Consider the following 20,729-nt stretch of genomic DNA (forward strand, 5'->3'; position numbering starts at 1 on the left):
GATCCAGGCTTGGGCCAAAAAGAAAATCAAATCAATTCATTCAGTCTTCTTTAAGCTGCAACTGTGCCAGGCTTATTGAAGTATGCAGCGTTGAGGAAGAGTATTTTTTATTCCTTTTCTGTTAAAAGGATGGTTTTTCCTCCATACAGTAATATCAGGTCTCAGTAAATCCAGTGACTCTGGCTGTTAGGTATGGTCTACTCTGTGAGTGAATTACATCTTCCACAAATCTGTTGGAGCATCATGCATTATAGGGAACATATTTTCAGAAAGTACTCTTGTCTGCTTTGGGTCATATATTTGATTGCCTGAGGTCAGTACTTACTCAAAACGCAGAAAAATACAACCTCGAATGTGGCTCCTTATTTGGAGGTGCCAGGTTAGAGTGTAAATCACCCAGTAAGCTGGAAAAATACATGACCATTCAACACAAACCTTTCTCCACTCAATGCTTGACTTCTTAACTATCCCAGGTTTTCTCCAAGTGCTTCTTTTAGCTCAGAGCAATAAAGAGATGGATGTAGGATGAAAAATATATTCTTAGAACCACTGGACAGAATACACTCTTATATCAATCCTTTTTTGTCACAAACTCCAATGGATTTTATTAGATTGTTGGATGATATAAGTATTTAACTGTGAAGTGGAAAGAAATTATGCTTGCTGTTAATTCAGTTTTGGGAGAACAAAAATGACCAGGTTGCCTCAGTGAGAATAAAATTGATATTCTACTGGAGAGAGTCTAGAGACTTTCTTTAAGATGCAACATTTTCATAGTTTCACTAGGGTGCAATATTCATTATACAAAGTTGCAGAGTATTTAGCTCATGGGTGAACAAATATTCTCAAGGCTAAAAACCACGACTATGTTTCATTTCAGGTTAGTTTACAAGGTTTCAGTAACACATTTTGTTAGTTTATAGCTGAGAAGGAAAACAAAGAAAAAAAACATCCTTGACATTACAAGGTTTTTCCAAATGTTTCACGAATTAAAGTCAGAAAAGTGGGTCGTACATTTCTATATTCAGCACCTCTGGGGCAACATGTTTTGGAGCCACCTTTGTCTGCAGTTATATGTACATCTCTTAAAGGGGCGGTATTATGGATATTCCAGACACATAGTGCAATTTTATAGCACAATCAGTTGCTATCAACCTTCCATTGTTATGAAAATGCTGTATATATCAAACATAACTGAAAAGAAATTTGACTTTCCAATTTGACGTCTTGAAATTGTCTCTGTCTCTTTAATAAGCTCCGCTCAATCAGCACATCATCATAACAATGCCTTTTGTCAAGAAAATCCGAGCTCATCCCACTTCCCCATGCTGGAGATTTAAGTTTAACAGTAATAATAAATAAAGTTATCTTTAAAATGAATCACTCAAGTGACATCTAGGCCCAGCAGTAGACTTAGGTGTCAATAAAATAAATCTGGTTGTGTGTGTTGTTTTTGTCTAAAGCAAACTTTGCTTTAATTCTACTTTTTTCTATCTAATCATAAGAAATCATAGTCAGACAGAGAGAGTCATTAAACAGGAAAAGCAGGTTTCCTGGAAAAAGAGGAAGTTAGTTTCCAGCCTGCAGATTTATAAATATAGCTGAGACTATTTCTTATTTTAAAGCATGAAAGTTTTAAAGAATTAAATCTAAACATTTTGGTAATTTGATAAGATTCAAAGTAAAATACTTATATTAATATTGGTTTACTTGTAATAATATTTACACTTACATTTGTGGGAACACTTACAAGAAAAACAAGTAACTGTAACTTTGGCATCAAATAATTAGAATCATGGATTATTCTTGGTTTCTTTTCAGAAGAACATCTGTAATAACTCACATTAGGATTATAATAAGTATAATTAATAAGTTATGGTTATAAAATCATAAATGAATGATAAATCAGAGAAGCTGAAGAAAATAAATGTGATATAAGTTATGGTTATAAAATTATAAATGAATGATAAATCAGAGAAGCTGAAGAAAATAAATGTGATATAAATGTGATTTTGACATTGAACTTGAAATGGTGTAAAAGGTGTAACTGCAATTAAACATCACTGATATGTTGGAGGTAGAGAGTAGGTGAAAGGTGAAAGGCAAGGAACTAACAGGAGAGCAGAGATGATCAACGCCTTATTTAGGTGAAAGGTTGTGAAGACAACGGACATAGGAGGTTGAGCAACCCTGAGACATTAGCACAGACATCAGGACATAATGTCTGTAAGACAGTGATGGATATGAGATCATCTGTCTAAGCAGACAGCCAATGAAACAAGCCCAGCAACAGTGCTAGCCAAAGAAACCCTATAAAAGGTGAGTGCAAAAGAGGAACCGTTCGTTGGATCCTCCGGGCAGCTTCGAGCCAAGAGATGGACAAAGAACTCTGCAGCTGAAGAAGAGCCGGGGCCACAGAGCCGAAGACTGACCTTCTCATGGAGACCAACCCGTCAGGCCCACAACCTGTGGCTTCGAATCGCACTTCTCTCATCAGCTGGGTTCAGACCCCAAAGACAAAGATGAAGACAAAGGCAAAGACAAAGAAGAAGAACTGGTGCCTTTTTTCCTGCCAGCACCAAGTCCTGTGTGACCTCACCATCCATGCGGAGAGGAAGCTCATCGGACCTACAGAGATCCCTGCCTTCGCCGATCAACATCTTCCTCCTGCTGCAACATCTTCATCATCATCAAGCCAGGTCTGGGGTTCGAAACGCCAAACTCCGTCCGTCTCTCTCAAAGGTTCCCTTTTTTTTTTAGTTCTCAGTATCAGCAGTAGGGAAAGACAGACTAGATGATTGATTTTACTTATTTGATTATTTCTGCTACTGAATTAAGCTGTACTGACCCTTGCAAAAATGCCTTACTAATAAAATATTTAGCATAAAGAAAATCTAAAAGATGTTGTGGACATTCAGTTAATGAGTCACCTTAAAGTTCTTTGATGGTTGTAAAATAGCTGTGATGTTTGATTCTGGAGAGGAAAAAGTTTAAAATGTTTTTAGGTTGCTGGTAGCCCAAATTTAAAACGTCATCCTTGGGACTCGCCCGAGTCACTAAAACCTACCTGGTTCAATAACAAATGCAAGTTGTAAAATAGAGAACGAGCGACCGTTAACAGGTGTGCTCTGTGAAACTAGTTGGCTGTAGGCTGCTCAGTCTGGCTAATTCACAGGGGGAAGAAGGGTGGGACACCTGGATGTAGGCCGTCAGAAAACCAGGCGAATCGTTTCTCGAAACCAGCTTAAACAGAGTTTACTTCAGTCCTGGACAGGGTAAATCCCGGCAGATTTAGGAAACTCAATTAACCCGTTAGAAGGAGAGCTGGTAGCACATCTCCCCTCTCAGAAGAGGAAGTAGAGAGTGTGAGAGTAGAGACAGAAGGGGGGGGGGGGGGTGTTGCGCAACAACACTTTCCATTATGCTGTTTACAACCGTTCTTAGGAGTCTTGGACTGAGAAAAAGTTCATATATAAAGCTCATATTACCCAACACTCCCCCTTTAAAATATATCTCTGCCAGATTTGTCCTGTCTAAAGATCTTTCCAGTCGACCTGTGAATCTTCTGAGCTTCTGAGCTACATTTGACCTCATGGTTACCACTCTGATTAAAGCTCTTCTTTTTCAGCCAGTTAATTTATGTTGATGTCTTCCTTCCTAGCTGTAATATTTTCATTTATGGATGATTGTGTAACAGTGCTCCATGAGTGGCTTGGGGAGTTGATTATGCTGTAATGATGAAAAGGAGGGTAACTATAACTGCATGGGACACTTAAGAATTTTATCTGAAACGTTTTGACAACGATGAATCCTTCTTGTATTTCACAATTAGGCTGTACAATGATTTGTTCAATGATAAAAAAAAGCTAATAAGATACACTGAAGGGTTGTTAAAAAAATTAAAGTCATCAACAAACTCCTGTTTTGCTCCTGCTGATCCATTTATCTAACTTGGAGCTCAGAAACCTCACAGTTTAGATGAGCCACACAGTCTGCTCTGTCATTTCTAGGGACAATTGGCTGCTCTGCATGAATCGAGTAACACCGATAAAAACATGTCAGAGGCCAGTTCAAAAGGCCTCAGTCTACAAGAAGTATATTAAATTCAAGATGTAGTTTGGCAAGAATTAACAGAATTCTTGCCAGAATTTGGCAAGATGTTGTAGCAACAATTTGGTTGCTGATTTGAGTAGAGACTGAGACAATCAGACTTTAGCAAGCCAACCTCTCTAAAGCAAAATACAGTAACACTGACTAACCAGAACATTTTTCCATTTAAAAAAAGAAAAGCAGCAAGCCTTAGTCTTTCCTGATTTGGAAAGACATGTAAGCTTCTGCCAAACACTTAACTATAACATATTGCCCTCCTTATCTAGGCTGTTTTCATGTGTCTCACATACCTTATTTGTTAAGTTGTTGTTTACTGTAATAGGCCCTTTTGGCCACTCAGGTGAACATTTAGAGCCTTCATTCTCCAGTGATGTATCACTTTGGGGATTTCTATCTTCTTCAGCCTCAGTGGAATGTTTTCTTTAAACGTTTTTGTAGCTTGTTGAACCCCCTCATCTTCTTTACCTCCTTTCCCCTTTCATTTTGTCTCTTTCTCCTCATCTTTTGCATTCCCTTCTTTTCCCCCTCTTTTTCTCCTCCCTCTCCCCCCTGTTTGCGTTTTCCCCAGCTACTTTTCCACTACTTCATTAGAGTGAAAACAAATGGGGCAGTCCAGGCTGAGAAAGTGAGAGGCAAACTCACACACTCAGCATGAAGCCCGACTAGAAAAATAATGACACTGACTGCTACCAGCCTCTTCAGGGACAGCTGGTGGAGAAAGTAAGAGATATCACAGGAATGAGATCAGGGAGGGGAGCGGGAAGGAAAACAAAACGTTTGCTTCTGGGAAAGGAAAATAAGAGAAATTATTTAACACGTGTCTGAAACCGTGAGGTTATGAGAGTAAAATTAGATCAGGTGAAACAATAGAGTTAGCGCTGCATATCTGTTTTACAAATTGAGCCCCCAAAAAGTGTTTTGTGTAAGCAGTTTTGAAGTGGCTTCCCATTACCTGGAATGAGGTGGAGTGGCGTTCGGGGAGCAGGAATGAGCACGGCTGCACCCCCAGATACAACATCCAGACAGACCTTGTTAAAAGAGGCAGACGTCCCAATCAATACGGTCATTCCACCGGTGCATCCAGCTGCCTGGGACCGTGCACAGATAGGCATGCCACAGCAATTTGCAGACATAAACCAGGGCCTAATTGTTCGGGGCCTGAAGGTTTGGAGTGAGGAAAATAATTATGAAGTATGGCGAGGAGTTAGGAAGCATTTTAACTCTCGTTTAGGAAATGAGAGTTCTGAAGCTCAGCGAAACTTTCTCCGACGGTTGTTGTTATTGGTAACAGCGGGTATCCTCAATTTCACGGCCCTAATGCAGTGGGGAGTTAGAAGAAAAGCTTCATGCACAGCATCATGTGTAGGAGAGGAGCCCAGCGCTGTACTCACACCTAGATGTTCAAAGTCATGAAAGTAGTTTGAAAGAGTCATTTGCCATTTGTGATTTTCAGTGTAATCTTGGGGACTCATCCCACACAGAAGAAGAGTTGTATCGATTGGTGGTCTTAACTCAAGCTGCTGCCTGATCATCCCTTCGTCTCTTTCTAAAGGGCAGGAGCGTGGGACAGTAAAGGAGACATGGTGAAGCTGAGAAGTGAGACACTGACAGAGTTCACTGAGCGTCTGAGGTGAATCTCAGAATTGCCCTTCAACAAAAACAAAAAAAAAAAAAAAAAGGATCTTTGAGAAACTTAGGTCTGACCTCACCTGACTCTTGGGTACACTCATGCATTTCTTTTCTCTCTTATTTATTCCCCTCTTCCCTCTTTTTGCCTCTGATTTCCCTCCGTTTCCCGACTTTAAATGAGGACATCCAAGGTTGTTTGAATTTTGAATGCTCCTCACATCATGTTCATTCAATTAGTCCGTTTAAGTGCCCTCCTTGTCTATCTTCCACCTTTTTTTTCCCCTCTCCCAAATTGGGGGCTGTTTACTAACCACAACTGAGGTCAATATAATCTTCCAGTTATGGACAGACTGTTTGGCCTGGATTGTCCAGCTTGCCAATCCTGATATGTTTTGGTCTGATGAACTTGTGATTTTTTGGGGGAGATTCACAGTCAATAAATGTAAGAGCTTTAAATAAGATTAACTGTGTTACAACTGGAGGGCATCCAGAAACAAGTTAACTTTGTGACATCTTGGGTTGCAGCTCAGAAAACTAATATTTTCAGGCAAATGTAAATAGAAAAAAAGCTGTAAATGCAGGACTTTTTAAAGACTTATGTATGTAATGTTGCTGAATATAATTACGGACTGGACTGTTTATGAAGTGGCTATCAGAAGTACTATACAAAATAAAACCTTTCCTATTTTACCTCTTAACCAGAGAGTTATATAAAACAGGTTTTTATTTATATTTTAAGTGATAAAACCATAAAAATTTGTCCATTGAGCAGTGGCAGAAAATAAATCATTTTCATATTTTCTATTAGTAAATATTTGAAAGTGTTGCATCCATTTGGAGGGTGGTTTAGAAAAAGTCTTCATGTGTCTAAATAGCAATGGCAATGTCCAGCCCTGTGGGAATACCTTTTAAGTTCATGCTTAGAGATTCACTCCTTCCTATCTGGCTGAGCTTGAGCTATTTAGCCAATAAGAATGGGCAAAAATGTCAGCCTAGAGGTACAAAACTAACAACCCCCTCCCCCAAAACCTGCAGCTGTTATTTCAGCAAGAGCTGGTCCTATAAATTTTTGACTTAAAGTTGTTGAATGCTAATGCATGTATCAGTTTTCGTAGTATTGTATTCCACTTCATAATTCTGAACTACTTTGAGGTTGTCTCTCATGTAAAATCCCCAAAAATCCATCTCTTGGGATTGTGATGTCACAGTACATGGACATGCTTCAGAAGATTAATGCTTTTGCAGAAGCTTGTATGGGGCTTTCCTCCACTTTGGAGCTTTTTCTAATAGAGAGAAACTTGACAGTAATTGCATTGCTCTCATTACAATATCGAAAATTAACCCATAATCCCGACTAATCAGTGCAATCAGTGACGTCTGTGAAGTCACAGAGTGTTGCTAAAGTCTACATTTGTGATTTCAACACATTCAGAATTTATTCACTTTAAACAGTCACTACTAATTTTGTGTCACATGTTTTTTGCAGAGGGCAAGATGTCCTTATTTATTCCTTCATTTAGGAGAACGAGGTGATCATCTTAAGCAAATAATTAAACTCAATCAATCTGTGAGGAATTCTGCCTTGGCTTGACCTTCAATAAGCCACTGTGGAATTTCCTCTGCTTGGTTCTTGTTTGTCTTTCTGTGTATTTATGTGCACCCATCTTACTGCCTATTGCTTATTTCCTTATGAGGCCAAAAGTGGTCTTTATTGACATCTGTTGTCTCAACAGGTCTGCAATGTATCATTTCTAATGACAACATTGTGCGGCATTCTTCTAATTTGACTTTAGACCCTCTAAAACAGTGTGGGCGTGGGGGTGTGTGTGTGTAGGGTGAGTCTGAGTTGTCTGCAAATTTTGTTTTAGGGAAGATTTACTGTGTGGCTGTGTGTGGATAAAAGATACAAAACACACCAGCTCTTTAGTCGGGCACAAAAACCAACAAACAAAAAAATCTAAAAACATCATATTTTCATCTCCAAAGAAAACCAAAAAAATGTACGAGGTTGAACTGTGTTTTTTTGTTGTTGTGTGTGTGTGTTTTCTATGTCCTGGTCTTGCAGGGATTGGGTTAAGGTTACATGACATCATCCCCTTGCTCCTGAAATAAAAAGCCCATTCTACATTTTTAAAAAAAAAAAAGTTTCCTTTTAGCAGTAACTGTGTGTCTATTTGTACAAGCCCAGTTTGGAATTCAAATTATTTCACTATAGTCATTTAGCTCAGGTTCACAAAGAATGATATCGCAGAGCATTTTTTCAGACAAAAAGATACAGTTCATGTACAATTATATAAAGTATGACTTCTTCCAAGCTCAGTCCAAATTACTATAGCTTATTTCACTGCAATCCAATCACTGTATACAGTCAAATTCAGATACTGTTACATTTGTCAAATTGAATTCAAATTATTTTAGAAAGTCATACCGGCTTGCATTAGGTCAGGTTTGCTAGTAATCCCTCATCCAGAGCATGCATATAAAAAAAAAACTAAAAAGAACCACTTATGTTTAATAGAGAAAAACCTCTAGCAGAACCAGACTCAGCATGAGCCGCCATCCGACTGACTGGACTGACTGGAGTTTGAGAGGAAAGAAAGGAGACAGAAATTACTTTTGTGCAAAAGAAAGTCAAACAATGTACAGAGTTCTGAGTTCGGTGAATGGCTTCAACCAGAAGAGTGAAACAAAGAAACGATTGGCCAGGAACACTTTCCATGGAAACACGAGTGCACAAGGGAACCGACAGCAAAAGCTCCCACAAGGCTTCCAGGAAAGAGACAGAATCACAGAATCACTTGCCAGGAGTACTTTCTATGGGAAATGGAAACGGAAAGAGTCCGCATAGTTTATGCCAGAACTCAGTCAGGGGTTTTGTCCACAAGAGAAAATCACCTAAATAAAGAAGCAGTGGCCAAGAGCGCTTACTCTAGAACAAAATATGGACAATACACAGATGAACAGCTCAGTCGATGGCTAAATTCAGGTAAGACATAGTTAAACAAAAAGTGTCTACGGTAGAAGGACTTTCTTAAAAGAAAGAAAATAAAATAGTGGACAAAAAATTATAGCAGCAGAAACTCTTTCCTACAGACGTTGACATAGCTTAGATCACTTTGTTTATCCTTTCAGAATTATAATCCTTGGAATTGTATCTACCTGATGACTTTCTACACACGCTAGTGTAATATGTCACTACACCTCCTAGTTTAGTTACTTTCATTTTAGCTTTCCCTAAAAGATTTTTCAAGATAGTGTTGCCAATCTTTTTTGCCAATCTCTGTCTCTGAGACCGACAGAGAAATTATGTAAGATCTCCTAAATTATGGTATGTTTTTACCCCAGTCTACAGAGATAACAAAGCCAACATAGAAAAGAGATTCTACTTAGCCTTTTTCACATTCCTCTAGTTACCTTTGTCACGCATGATGGAGTGTGGGGTTTACAAACCTGGCCTCCAGAACCTCTTTTGCTGACCCCGTTCAGTAGAGCCGCCATTCCTCTTTTTGTGTGAGTGTATGTAGTGACACCCTGCTTTTCAGTTCTGCTCCAGTCTGACATTGTGCAGGGATGAGAAGGACCAGACCTTAGATGTCGCAAGCAGCGCCTGATCTGGTTTTTAAAAGCACATTCAGAGCCATGCACCACAGATTTCTGCTCGGGTTGCTGTGCTTTCTGGGACTCTCTGAGCTTAATCAAAATGACTAAGCTCAGGCTTTCTGTCGTGAAAAGCAGTCTATTTCCTAAGCTTCAGAGCCAAAGCATCAATCATTCATTTAGAAATCTTGAATCCTTCAGATAAAATTGCTAGGACTTCTTTTGTGCTTTTGTGCTCTTTAAATCTCCCTTTTTGTTATTTTATTTCTTTTCTATCCATTTCTTTCCTCCTCCTCTCTCAACAAAGAGGAGAACTATCTCTGCTTTGCAGCTACTCTTTGCCAAACTTTACAACTGGGGGTCTTTTTCTAAGCACTTTTAAAAGCCGTAAATCTGACCTGTGTAAATCTAGACTTGTTTAAGTTGTGTTACGCTATGACCTGATGCACTGCATTCTTCTGCTGTCTAAACAAGCCTTTTTTAAACATTTACCCCAAATGTATTTACTAGTTGAATGATACACTGTTTACATGGGAGTAGACAGGGAGAAGGGCGTATTTGTCTCTCTTTATGGGCCGGGAGTAGCCATGGCTGCCACATCGCCTAGGTAAAAAAGAAAAAAGAAATGAAATATCATAATGCAGACTTGGGCTGAATTTAATGAAAACACAAAGGAAATGAAAAGACATTTGGCTGTTTTGCTGAAAAAAAATGGTTCAACTAACAATAAAGCACTGTGGGTTTTCACAGGGTAGTATTTTTTCCGCTTCTATTTTCCTAGCCTGATTGTTAGGTGGACTCTGAGGATGCCCTAATCTTGACAGTCTAATTTGACATCCATCTTTAAATTTGTATTGCTGATTATCAATTTACAGCCCCTTCCTTCCCTTCTTTTGAGCTGGGGAATTGAACTGCTGCCGCATGACTCAACTTTACGACTGTTTTTACTGCCCTGCTCACTGGGAGAAGGCCGGGTGTTTGCAGTAAATGTATATTTTACATGGTGTTAGAGTGCATTTGCATCAGTGGATTAGTGTTGGAGCACTCTGCTTTGGCCTGCTGTTATTTACAGTTGCTCTCTAAAAGTGTACACACCCCTTTTAGAATGTCAAGTTTTTCTGTGATTTTTTAAAAATGAGGCCATGAAATATGATTTATAACTTTGTTCTTTCTTTTATGTCCATAAATGTGACATTTATTCTGCAAAAACCCTTTGTTATAAAATAACAAAAGGGTGCAGTGACCTGATTGCATAAATATGGATATCTTTAAGTAAATGCTTTTATTTTTCAGTGTCACCTCAGTTTAATGAGTTTGTGAGATCAGAACAAAAGAAAAACATTGAACATGGCCAGCCAGAATATAGAACTAAAGTTGATTGAAAATCTGTGAGATCATGTCAAGTCTTGAAATGTCATCTTAATCTGAAAGAGACTTTTTGAAAGCTATATTATATATATTGAAAACATTGTTGAAATCAAAATGAGATATGCTGACAGTGACAAATCCTTCCTAAAGACTAAATGCTGAAATCAATTCAAACAATTGTTTAATATAGCATTTGTTTCAGATCTTTCACACTTTCTGCCCTTTTGGGGTTTTTAATTAATTTTTCTTTCTAAAATTTGAAATAATTGATCATGGTCTCGTTTTTCTGTTCTGCTGTCTGATTCAAAAGCTGCGCTCTCACTGCATTCTCATTTGTTGCTATGCATGTTCATAAAAAAATGCTTTTTGCTAAACAACTAATTCAGCACATATTTTTGTTTTTCTCCTGCCTTATTGTACTGTCTGACAACAGCACATTACCCGTCAGGATGAATTACACTGAGCTTAGATCCAGAGGGCAGCATCTTTGAAGTTAAAATGGGGGAAAATATCATAAGTACAGGCTTGAGTCCAGATAGCCGCGGCTGCTCTCCCAGATGCTTCTCAGAGATTAGAATCATCAGTGTGCAGTGATCTGCTCTATCATATGGCTCTCCTACAGATTTGGCAGCTGTTTTGAAAGGAGGGTTGTATAGGCCGGGTCACTGAGTCTGGACTAAATGAGGGGAAAGTAAGAAAGGGAGAAAAAAAATCTATCCAAGTGCCACGTATTTGAAACACCACCCCAGGGATTTTATTCTAGTGTTCTCAATTACATTTTAAGTCTATGTCGCCTAGCAGCAAAATATTATCAAGCAACTTTTTGCCTAGTAACAAATTTGCTCTCTAGGAAGAAAATGACTTTTCAGTTTCAGGGGTGCAAATGCAACCAGAAAACTCACCTTTGTATAAACCAGTTGGATTCGGTATTTGGTGTGACCTTCATATCTCACATCAGCTCTAATCCCCAAATACCGACCAGGTGTGGTGATATGATCACATATCATTCAATATACCACAGAGCAATGCAAAGCATATATAACATAACAGTGCTAGAGCTGAAAGGATGAAAACTACAGAGACTTACTTTGAAAACTTTCTACAACAGGGGTTTCTTTAGAAAAGAAAAAAAATATTTAGTTATTGAGCTTCTTGCCCATTAACCTTTTTTACTGCTATATCCACAATGAACACTATATTCTAATTAAAGACATCAGGACACAAAGTCATCATTTATTCAAAAAAATCAAAGCTGAAATGAAAAGTGGGGGAAAAAAACAAACAAAAAAAACGCCTTTATAGGTTTCTTAGGAATAAAAGCAAATAACTGGCTGTTGTTGATGAGCTAACATTTAGAAAATTTACTCTGAAACTGTTCTTCAGAAAGTGTAAGACCCCTAGTTTGCTTGTCTGGAAAACCCTGAGTGCTTTGAAGTAAAAAAAATATTATGTTTATTTCGAGAAAGGTTATAAAGTCATCTCCAAACAATTTGGAGTCCATTGTTTTATAATGATCCATTGCTTGTAGATAATGGTTACGAGAAGAGGTCGAACAACATAAAGAGTCTATTTATTTGTGGTTCTAAAACAAATAAGTCACAATAAATAATATTCATTGTTTACAAAAAATTAATAAATGTTTTATGTCTTATGAATTTTTAATTATTGATATATTCTGGTTCACATTTAAAGAAGCAAAGTGTTTTTACTTTGATCTGGAGATTACCAAATGCATCTTGGAATCCCTAAAGACTCCAGAATAAAACAAAAACCCCTTCAGGATTTTTAGCAAATATGTTCAAAGGTTCCACAAAGTGAGCATCACAAATCTAACATGCTATAGTTATCACCTTGTGTGCAGGGACTTAAACTGAATTTCTCACAACTCAGATGTCGTAAAAATTACCAATTAAAAATATTTCTTCATCTTATTCTACCCTCTTCTGATCCTCTGTCAATGCGAATGAAGATTCACTCACTAAAAGCTTGGAGAGACTCAGAATGATGTCAGCCTGACCTACTCTCTGATTAAGTCAGCTAATAATTATATTACTACCTAGGGGACTTCAAACAGCCTTGAATAATAATGAATAATCAGTGTGTATTATAAAGGACACACTAAATTTAGACATGAAAGGACGTAATCTTTCACAAAATGTTTAGTTTTTTTTCTCATGCGTAGACTCGTGACACATTTCTTAATGCACCAACAAACTTGTCAAGATTTAGTGTAGGAAATGTAAAATATTTAATTACTTTCACTATGGCAGTAATTTAAAATATAAGTATCCTGTACAACAGATACAAATTGTTTAAATTAGATGCCAAACCATTGAAATTCTTTATTCTGCTGCAGTAATAAAATTTCACACCCAGCATAATGATTGAATCAGGAAGATTTGATTTGACTCATTTGAAGCCTGTTGCTGTAATTAAATATTACCATAAAAAAAAATAAACACAAACTAAAAGTTTTTATGCATTCTGATTAGGAGCAACAAAGCAGAGGTCACCACAGTTGCTACTCTTCTCATGATTTCCATCAAAGCAATCCAGCTTTGGCTCAAACATTTAGCATTCCCATAACCAGCAATTAGCATATGATTCAGCATTTTGATTGGAGTTGTGTGCGTGAAGTTTGCTCAGCAAGTGAAGCTGCACTAAATTAGCATTAATGAATGTTATGGCTTCTCATCAGTGTGACAGGTCTATTCTTTAGATCTGTTTTAATTGTAATTAAGACCTGATTAACAAGCTGGGGGATGTTCTATACTCAGTTCAGGAATGTAGCCTAATATGCAATGAAGGCAATCAGGGAGTTGTCATTTTATTTGTTAATGAGGCTCACCCATATGTCAAAACAAACTTAACTTATTGTCTCTAAAGCAGCTATGTTTGAAGCCCTCTGTTAATCTGCTTCCCTCTTCATCTTTGTTTTTTTGTTTTTTTTTACGAGTTGAGTTAAATGCCTACTTTTTGTTTATGTGGAACAAAAAGAATAAGTGCTTGCCTCTAATTTAGACCTCATTAAAGACTTCATTGTAATAAATTTTATAGATATCATTATGTTGAACTTTAAAGTGGTTGCATGGAGTAGTTATCCGCAGTCAGTGTCTTTGTTTGAAGTAGACAATGGTAAGAGTTATTCATTTTGAAACATTAAAGAAAATTGTGTCACAAGACAAGAGCAGGATAACCTTTCAACCAATTAACAAACTGTAACTGCACACACTGGAGCTGCTTAATTTTTCCTTGAGCCATGACTTATGGTTCCTCTTGTGTCATCCAATTACAACAACTATGAGACAGTAAAGTTGAATGATAACAATAGCAAAGATGATGTAATTTTTTTTTTTCTGGGAAGATAAGGGGAAATCTAAATGAGACATGTTATATAGGTAAAGGCTCTTGAATGGAGAGACATGTTCAAAAATCCCTTGTTAGATTCTACTAAACAGAAGCAGCATGTTTCAGGTGCTTATACAGATATCGCTTGCATGAGAGAAAATGCCTTTTTAATCAGCCTTTGTGCACATAAGTAAAATAGTGAAAAAAATACATACTTTAAGATTTACTTTGTTGTTTGGGACCTAAATGTCTTTTTTTTCTTCTCTTTCCCCATATTTTGAAAACATTTCCAGGCGGGCTTAAGGTGCCTTATTGCCTTGTCCATCTTTTAAAAGGAAAGATGTGGTGAAGTGGTTCAAGTCTGTTTTGCTGACTCACCAAGCAGTGTAGTCAAAGCATTGCATTGGCTGACTGGTAAAGGGGCAGACCGGTTTTGTCAACTGATGTAGTGAGGATAGATGAAATGTGCGACTAGACAGCTGCAGGATTTAGAAGCAGAAACAATACACAGAAATAATTTCCAATGACAAAAATAAGAAACTGAGACATACATTTTAAATTTGAAGCATTTGCTCGGCCAACAACAGGATTGCTTCACACTGTTGTTCCGCCGTTATTGTTCTAAAGTAAATTCTCCTGGGAGACTTCAGACACAGATTTTATGTGAAGTTCTTTCCTGTCATACTGCAGGGTCTGCTCTCTGAAAACCCAGAGGTATGTGAGGGATGTCAGTATCTCGTGATTTATGAATGGGCAGATGGATCTCAAAGGCAGCTTGTCTGAGGCTGTTCATTCTGATAAAATTAGCATTATGTGAAAACAAAATGTACTTGTCCTATACATAAATTTGGACTTAAATGTATATAAACACTATGAGGGCTGCACATAAATAGGCAGTCCCTCCAGGATTTTGCTATTGTTTTTGTAATTTCTTTGCAATCAAAGTCATTGATTTTGTGGCGCTACTGTAGCATTTTTTCCCCCCATTAACCCCCTTTGAAAATCTACATTTAAAGGAAAAAAGATGAGAAAAAAGTAACAAGCAGACAAATTGGACACCGAGAATTTTTTATTATTTGAAGATCTTAATGAGCTTGATTTTTGTTACTAACCAAATCAATCACAAATCAATAATCAGACTGTAACTTGACACCAGGAAAGGCAGAGGCAACAGTGTAGTAACAATAAGAGATACTGTCAACTGCAGGTGGGCGTTAACAGTCACTTAAAACCCAGTTTTTGACTACATTTGCCAAAGATTTGCAATAAACCCAGAATTATGCCTCATCATAAAAAACATGGAGATCTGTTGATTTCGTGTATGAACTTCTGTGATCACAGGATTGCAAAAAACTGGAGGGACTGGATTAAGGAAAACATGCAGTCAAACTAACGAATTCTGCAAATACGATAGAAGTTCCAATCAATGAATGTGTATCTAAACAACATAAATTACTTACTGCTTTGAATCCTTTGCTTACATAGAGCCCACACTGTAAGTAGTCTACCAGGTGAAAAAAGCTAAATTCAGTATAATCTCTTTCAACAACATGGCTTAATTGTAAAAGATGCATATGGCTACTTCTGTTCTTTTGGTGAAAATAGACTTAGTTGTAGTTTCCAAATGTTCCCACTGAAACATCCCAATGCTGTCCTGCTGCATTAAACAACAAAAATCACCTGATATATTTCTTGCAAAAAGAGCCTGAATGTATATTATTTACATTATTTTCTAATATTTATTACAGACTAAGGAGTTCTAAATGAGTTTGATATTATAATCCTAGGACTGTTCTGCAGTTTATAAGTCAGTACAAAAACTGTGGCATGACCCATCAAGTGAGGTAAAAATGCCAAGCTAATTTCATGCCAAACTAATTTCCTGTTCACAATGAAATTTTGCATGAGCACAGGTGGATTAAAATAGGCTTAATGTACCCAGAAAAACACCTTCTGTAACTTACTTTTAGCACAGTGAGAGAATCCCATAAAGAAAAGGACACAGAGATTTGGAACACTGCAGGCATCTTTTGATTGTAATATCAGTTTTCATGCCCTGTATGACTAAAACCTCGAGGACAAAATATCTGAGGTTTTTAGTTGTTTTTTTTTTCTTTTCCCTCCCATTCATATTATCTGCAGGAGTGCTCCACTTGTTGAGTTTGATCTTTTCATTGCATGAGGAACAGTGATGATTTGTTTTATAGAACTGCCTGGCGGTTAGGATATTCATTTTAGCTGAGCAAAATAATGTGAAATCTTTAAAGCAATATCCTGAAACACTGTATTATTAATGGTTCAGCTAATGGATCGCTGAACAGAGCTCTGAACTTGTTGGTGGAATATTCCCAATTTGAATCTTACTCACCTACTTAATGCACCTTTTCTTGAGTTAATGTGTTATTTTACATTTAAAAGGCAATCTTTTCCCATCACTTCTGTGCCAACTCAAAAGATTCGTGAAGCAGAATAGTTTTGGCTCTCACTGAGGATTTTTAGATCACAAAGTCAAAACAGTTTCATGTGAGAAAATTTTCAACCGCTTGGATGTAATTAACTTTATTTTTCTGGCATCGCTACCATCTTGCTAAAGTCTGTGCAGCGCTCTATGTTGACACCTGACTTTTAACTCACTGTAAAGTTTCTTGGCAATCAGGAGAAAGCCTGAAAGTGTATTGTTGCCTTTTATTTTCAGCCTGGAGTTTCCATTTTCTCTCTGTGACCCGAGAGACATTAGTGTTCTGTCTCCTCCAGAACACTTATTTCTTTGATTCATCTGGTTTCACCCCCACTCTCTTTTTGTTCTATCAATATTTCTAGTTACCAAGGAACTGCAGAGCATCACTGCTTGTAGTTTGCACTGAAAGGAAAAAATAATAGAATTTGAAAATGACAAGCAGTTTACCAAAATGGCCCAAAAACCCAAATGCTCTAATGGACAAATCCTGTAGGAAAAGTGAAATACTTTTATCACTTGTTTGGCAGCAACAGTCGACTGTATCCTTAACATTAATATAAGTATGCATACATCATTTCCACTGGAAAGCATCATGCTCTCGGGTGGGCGGGAGGCCGGTTCTGGGTGGGTTGCAGTTAAGCCCTTCAGGTCTCCAGGGTTACTCTGTCTCTGCTCTTTGTCAGCTTTTCAGACTCTCTCACTCTTGGCTCTCAGTGATGGTCTGATAGAGTGTTAGACTGGCAAAGATGTGCAAGAGAGGCTATTAGCCACTTGTCTTTCTGGTCCTCTGAGAACATGAAGGCCTCATTAGCCCAGTGAGCTCAGCTGTCCTCTGGTACTAAACCCGCCACTACAGTCCAATTGTGTGTGCGGATAAGCATGTCCATAGACTTCACGCTCTCAAGGAACTGTCTGTTCAGTATATTAGTCGAGAATTCAGTAATTTCTGAGACCCAGGCCCATTCGGAATGTATCTACTCAGCATCTAGTACTATAGAGGCAATGCCGAAATGAGCATGTTTAAAAGAGAAAGTACACTAGTTTATATTATGGCTTTCAAAAATGTGCATTAGGTAGACCTAGATCAAAAATTGCCTTAATTTTTTCTGAGCTAAAAATATATTAGTCATTTGTTTCTCTAATTAGCACTGTGAAAACAAGATTGCATAGTACTATCTGAAAAGTTTCTTGCTATTTTTAAGACCCAAGTCGTGAGCTCATAATGAACTTCTCCCTAACGAGGAGGGAAAAAAAGATATCTTTGTGAAAAAATTACAGCCTTTTGCAGGGACACAGAAAAAAAAACTGCTGAAGGGAGAATAGAGTCAGTTTGGTGCTTCTGATTGAAACTGTCCATTCAAAAGTTTTCAGTTCTTTCCTTCGACTTCAATGCCAGACCTATTTCTGCCATCAGATCTTGGATGATTCAGCCACTGAGCTTGTCCAAATTTTAGCTTAAAAGGAGGGAACTGATGAGCTACTCGGCATTTAAGAACAAACAAATATAAAAATGTAGAAGATTACAATCCTATGCCATCGTAATTTAAAACATTGCCCTGGTAGGCAACTTGTTAGTCACAGTTTTTTGCCTTTTGACTGCATAAATATGTGAATGACAACAGCGTTTTACAAAATTCTATAAAGTTAAAACTAATGTATGTATGTTTTATGTATGTTGACTGCAATTTAAACTAGTTTCTGTGACCACGCACAACACTGTTGGTGATGCAACATATTTACGTTTCACAGGTGAACGAGGAGACGGTGGAGAGGCTGGTGGTTCAATACCCTCACATCGTTTTCAGCACAGTGATGCAAGACTGCAAGAGAACCCTAGAGAGAGCTTATCAAATGGGTTGGAGCCCCAACACGTCAAACTCTTCGTAGCTGCCGCTGCATCGCAGGCATGCACGCACATAAACACACAGCTTCACATACATACAAGCACAAGTCAGTGCAGCTCAGCCATGCTTCTCATTCACCCTTCAGTCATGCATGTCAACATGTAGCGACACACTCAGAGACAGAAACGAAATCAGTCCGTCATAAACATTTAAGGTAAAGTTCTGTTAGTTTGTTCTACAAACGATGAATAAGACTTCATGCATTGACTACGTTTAGGTTGTTGTCTGAAACAATGTTTTACAAACATCATTTTTTGTTTTCCCGCTACAGGTTAATACAACAAATTTTGTTAGAATTTTTTGCATCATCTTGATTGTAGAGTAGATGTGAGGGTACAAGTTTTTTGAATAGTTTTGAAAATATATCTATAAGTGAACAAAAGGAAGAACTTTTACCTAACAGAAATTTAGCCATAGTTAGACCAGTCATTTTATTTGAAGATAAAATAGAAAAAGGTTTGCCTCCTCTGATGGAACCACTCTTGTCGAGGTCTTTTCCATGTCACCCCATCATGATGTTCGCTTTCCTCCACACTGCTCTGCTGAGCTGCCTGAGGAGGAAGCAGAACACATGGAGGAAATATATTTGTCTTCTGACCACTTAGGTCAACCTGAACTGCCACGGCTCCAGACCGCACTTGAGGCATTTGTAAGGAAATTGTCAGAGGGGATTTTTTTTTTCTCTCCATTTGGACAATAGTTTTCTTCTCTTTGGACATCGGCGCAGTATTACATGTTTTGTGGATTTGTTGGGACCATTGACGAGCCTCCGGTGTCAGAGACAGAAGATTTAGTGAAAGACTCGGCGCAGAAACAGTTCCTCTCAAGCCAAGAGAATGCCGTTGTGTGTTGTTTAAGCGTGCATGTTTCTGTTTTTCATCTTTGTTTCAAAGTACTAGTGGTGTGTAGACGAAACTGAGATCCATGTGACTTTGGACTCCATGCTGCATTATCTGCAGTGCAAATATTAATAATAACTGAGCATCACATCATCAAATTTAACTTTGCTTGAAATAGAGATTGCCTTTTTTCACACAAAAAAAATCCCAAATGTTCTGGGTCCTTTTATTAGAACATAACATGCAGAAAAGGTTAAACTGTTGTTCAGATGAACAACTTGAATTTCACTTTACTGAAGTGTTTCCTTACTGAGTTGGTATGAAAGCGTATCTGATCTCATATAAACTAAATGAAATTTATTTAGCCTACTATTAGTTTGGATTGTATCCTTGTTAGCATTAGCTCTGTAATGCTGTGAGCAATTTACATTTATTTAGCCAAATGCGTCGTAACCTTGTCTGTTTGCACAGCACAAATAGATCGCGACTCTTTGAACACACGTTTATGAGAATCCTATTGTGTGATTTATGTTTGCTTCTTAAAGACCTGATCCCCGGGTTTCTATAATTCACAGGACTTACAGTTACAAGCTTTAGGGCTGCAAACAATTATGCAAAGAAGGACAAGGGGTGAGTGTGGACTGGTGGAAAGACTAGAAAGGGATTTCTCCTCACATCTCAATCATAAGTTGAGAGACCAACAGTTTACTAAGCCTTAGTAGAGCAAATTATAACAAACCAGTGGAAAATCAGTGGATGAGAGTTGATCACAGTTCTGTCATTCAATAGAAACTGAGTGCTGCACAGTTCAAAGGAAAAAAAGCAGGGTATTTTTGTAAGGTGTGAACCAACTCTGGACTCCAAACACCATCCCACAGGGAGCACACCTTAATGAGCTGAAAGTTTGAGTTGAAGTATAAACTTTGCTGGCGCATACAGATTACAGACAGTTAAGAACAGACTCATTTTAACCTTGTTGGGATTTATTGACTTTACCCAAAGGAAGACTTGTCCTTTGGCTGTGTTTTTGATCTTTTTATTCTTTTTGTAATCCCTGTAGGCACTTCCTCCTCTGCTAGGTGTTGAAAAGATTGATTTCTGATCTGTGAAGGCAACCATAAATGACTGGATTTACATAATAATAAATAAAAACACTACAACTTCAAGATTTCTTCTGTCCTTTTTTTTATGTGTGTTATAGCTGGAGGACAACTTTGAGAAACAAAGTAGAATACACTGCTGCTTCTGTTGTCGTCATCTGTGATGCTTCGTTTGTTTGTTTCAACGTTTATTTGATATGACACATAGGAATAATATTCTCTGCTTTTGCTTTTGACAAAAAAAATTCTGATAAAGATGTAAATGATGAATAGCTGTAATATAATAACATGTTTTCCTTCTGCAGCAAAAGTAGTTTAAAATATTAAGGTGGGTGTAATGTCTAGACCACTTAGTAGTTGTTGTGTTGATGCTTAA

General features: G+C 37.7%; 1 protein-coding gene and 1 long non-coding RNA gene across 2 annotated transcripts in view; both read left to right on the plus strand.

The window, feature by feature from the left end:
• Positions 1-20,419, plus strand: part of fbxl17 (F-box and leucine-rich repeat protein 17) — a 255,864-nt gene extending 235,445 nt beyond the window's left edge. The window contains exon 11 of the mRNA XM_032578944.1: positions 18,260-20,419. Within this exon, the coding sequence (XP_032434835.1) occupies positions 18,260-18,397 (138 nt within the window). The 3' untranslated portion in view covers positions 18,398-20,419. The remainder of the gene's footprint in view (positions 1-18,259) is intronic.
• On the plus strand, positions 2,978-9,616 carry LOC116730009 (uncharacterized). Its single transcript, XR_004341238.1, has 3 exons — positions 2,978-2,988; positions 7,885-7,897; positions 8,258-9,616. It is a non-coding gene; the product is annotated as an uncharacterized LOC116730009 (long non-coding RNA).
• Positions 20,420-20,729: the final 310 nt, after the last annotated feature.

This window comes from Xiphophorus hellerii, chromosome 12, assembly GCF_003331165.1.
Source record: "Xiphophorus hellerii strain 12219 chromosome 12, Xiphophorus_hellerii-4.1, whole genome shotgun sequence".
Classification (NCBI taxonomy): Eukaryota; Metazoa; Chordata; class Actinopteri; order Cyprinodontiformes; family Poeciliidae; genus Xiphophorus; species Xiphophorus hellerii.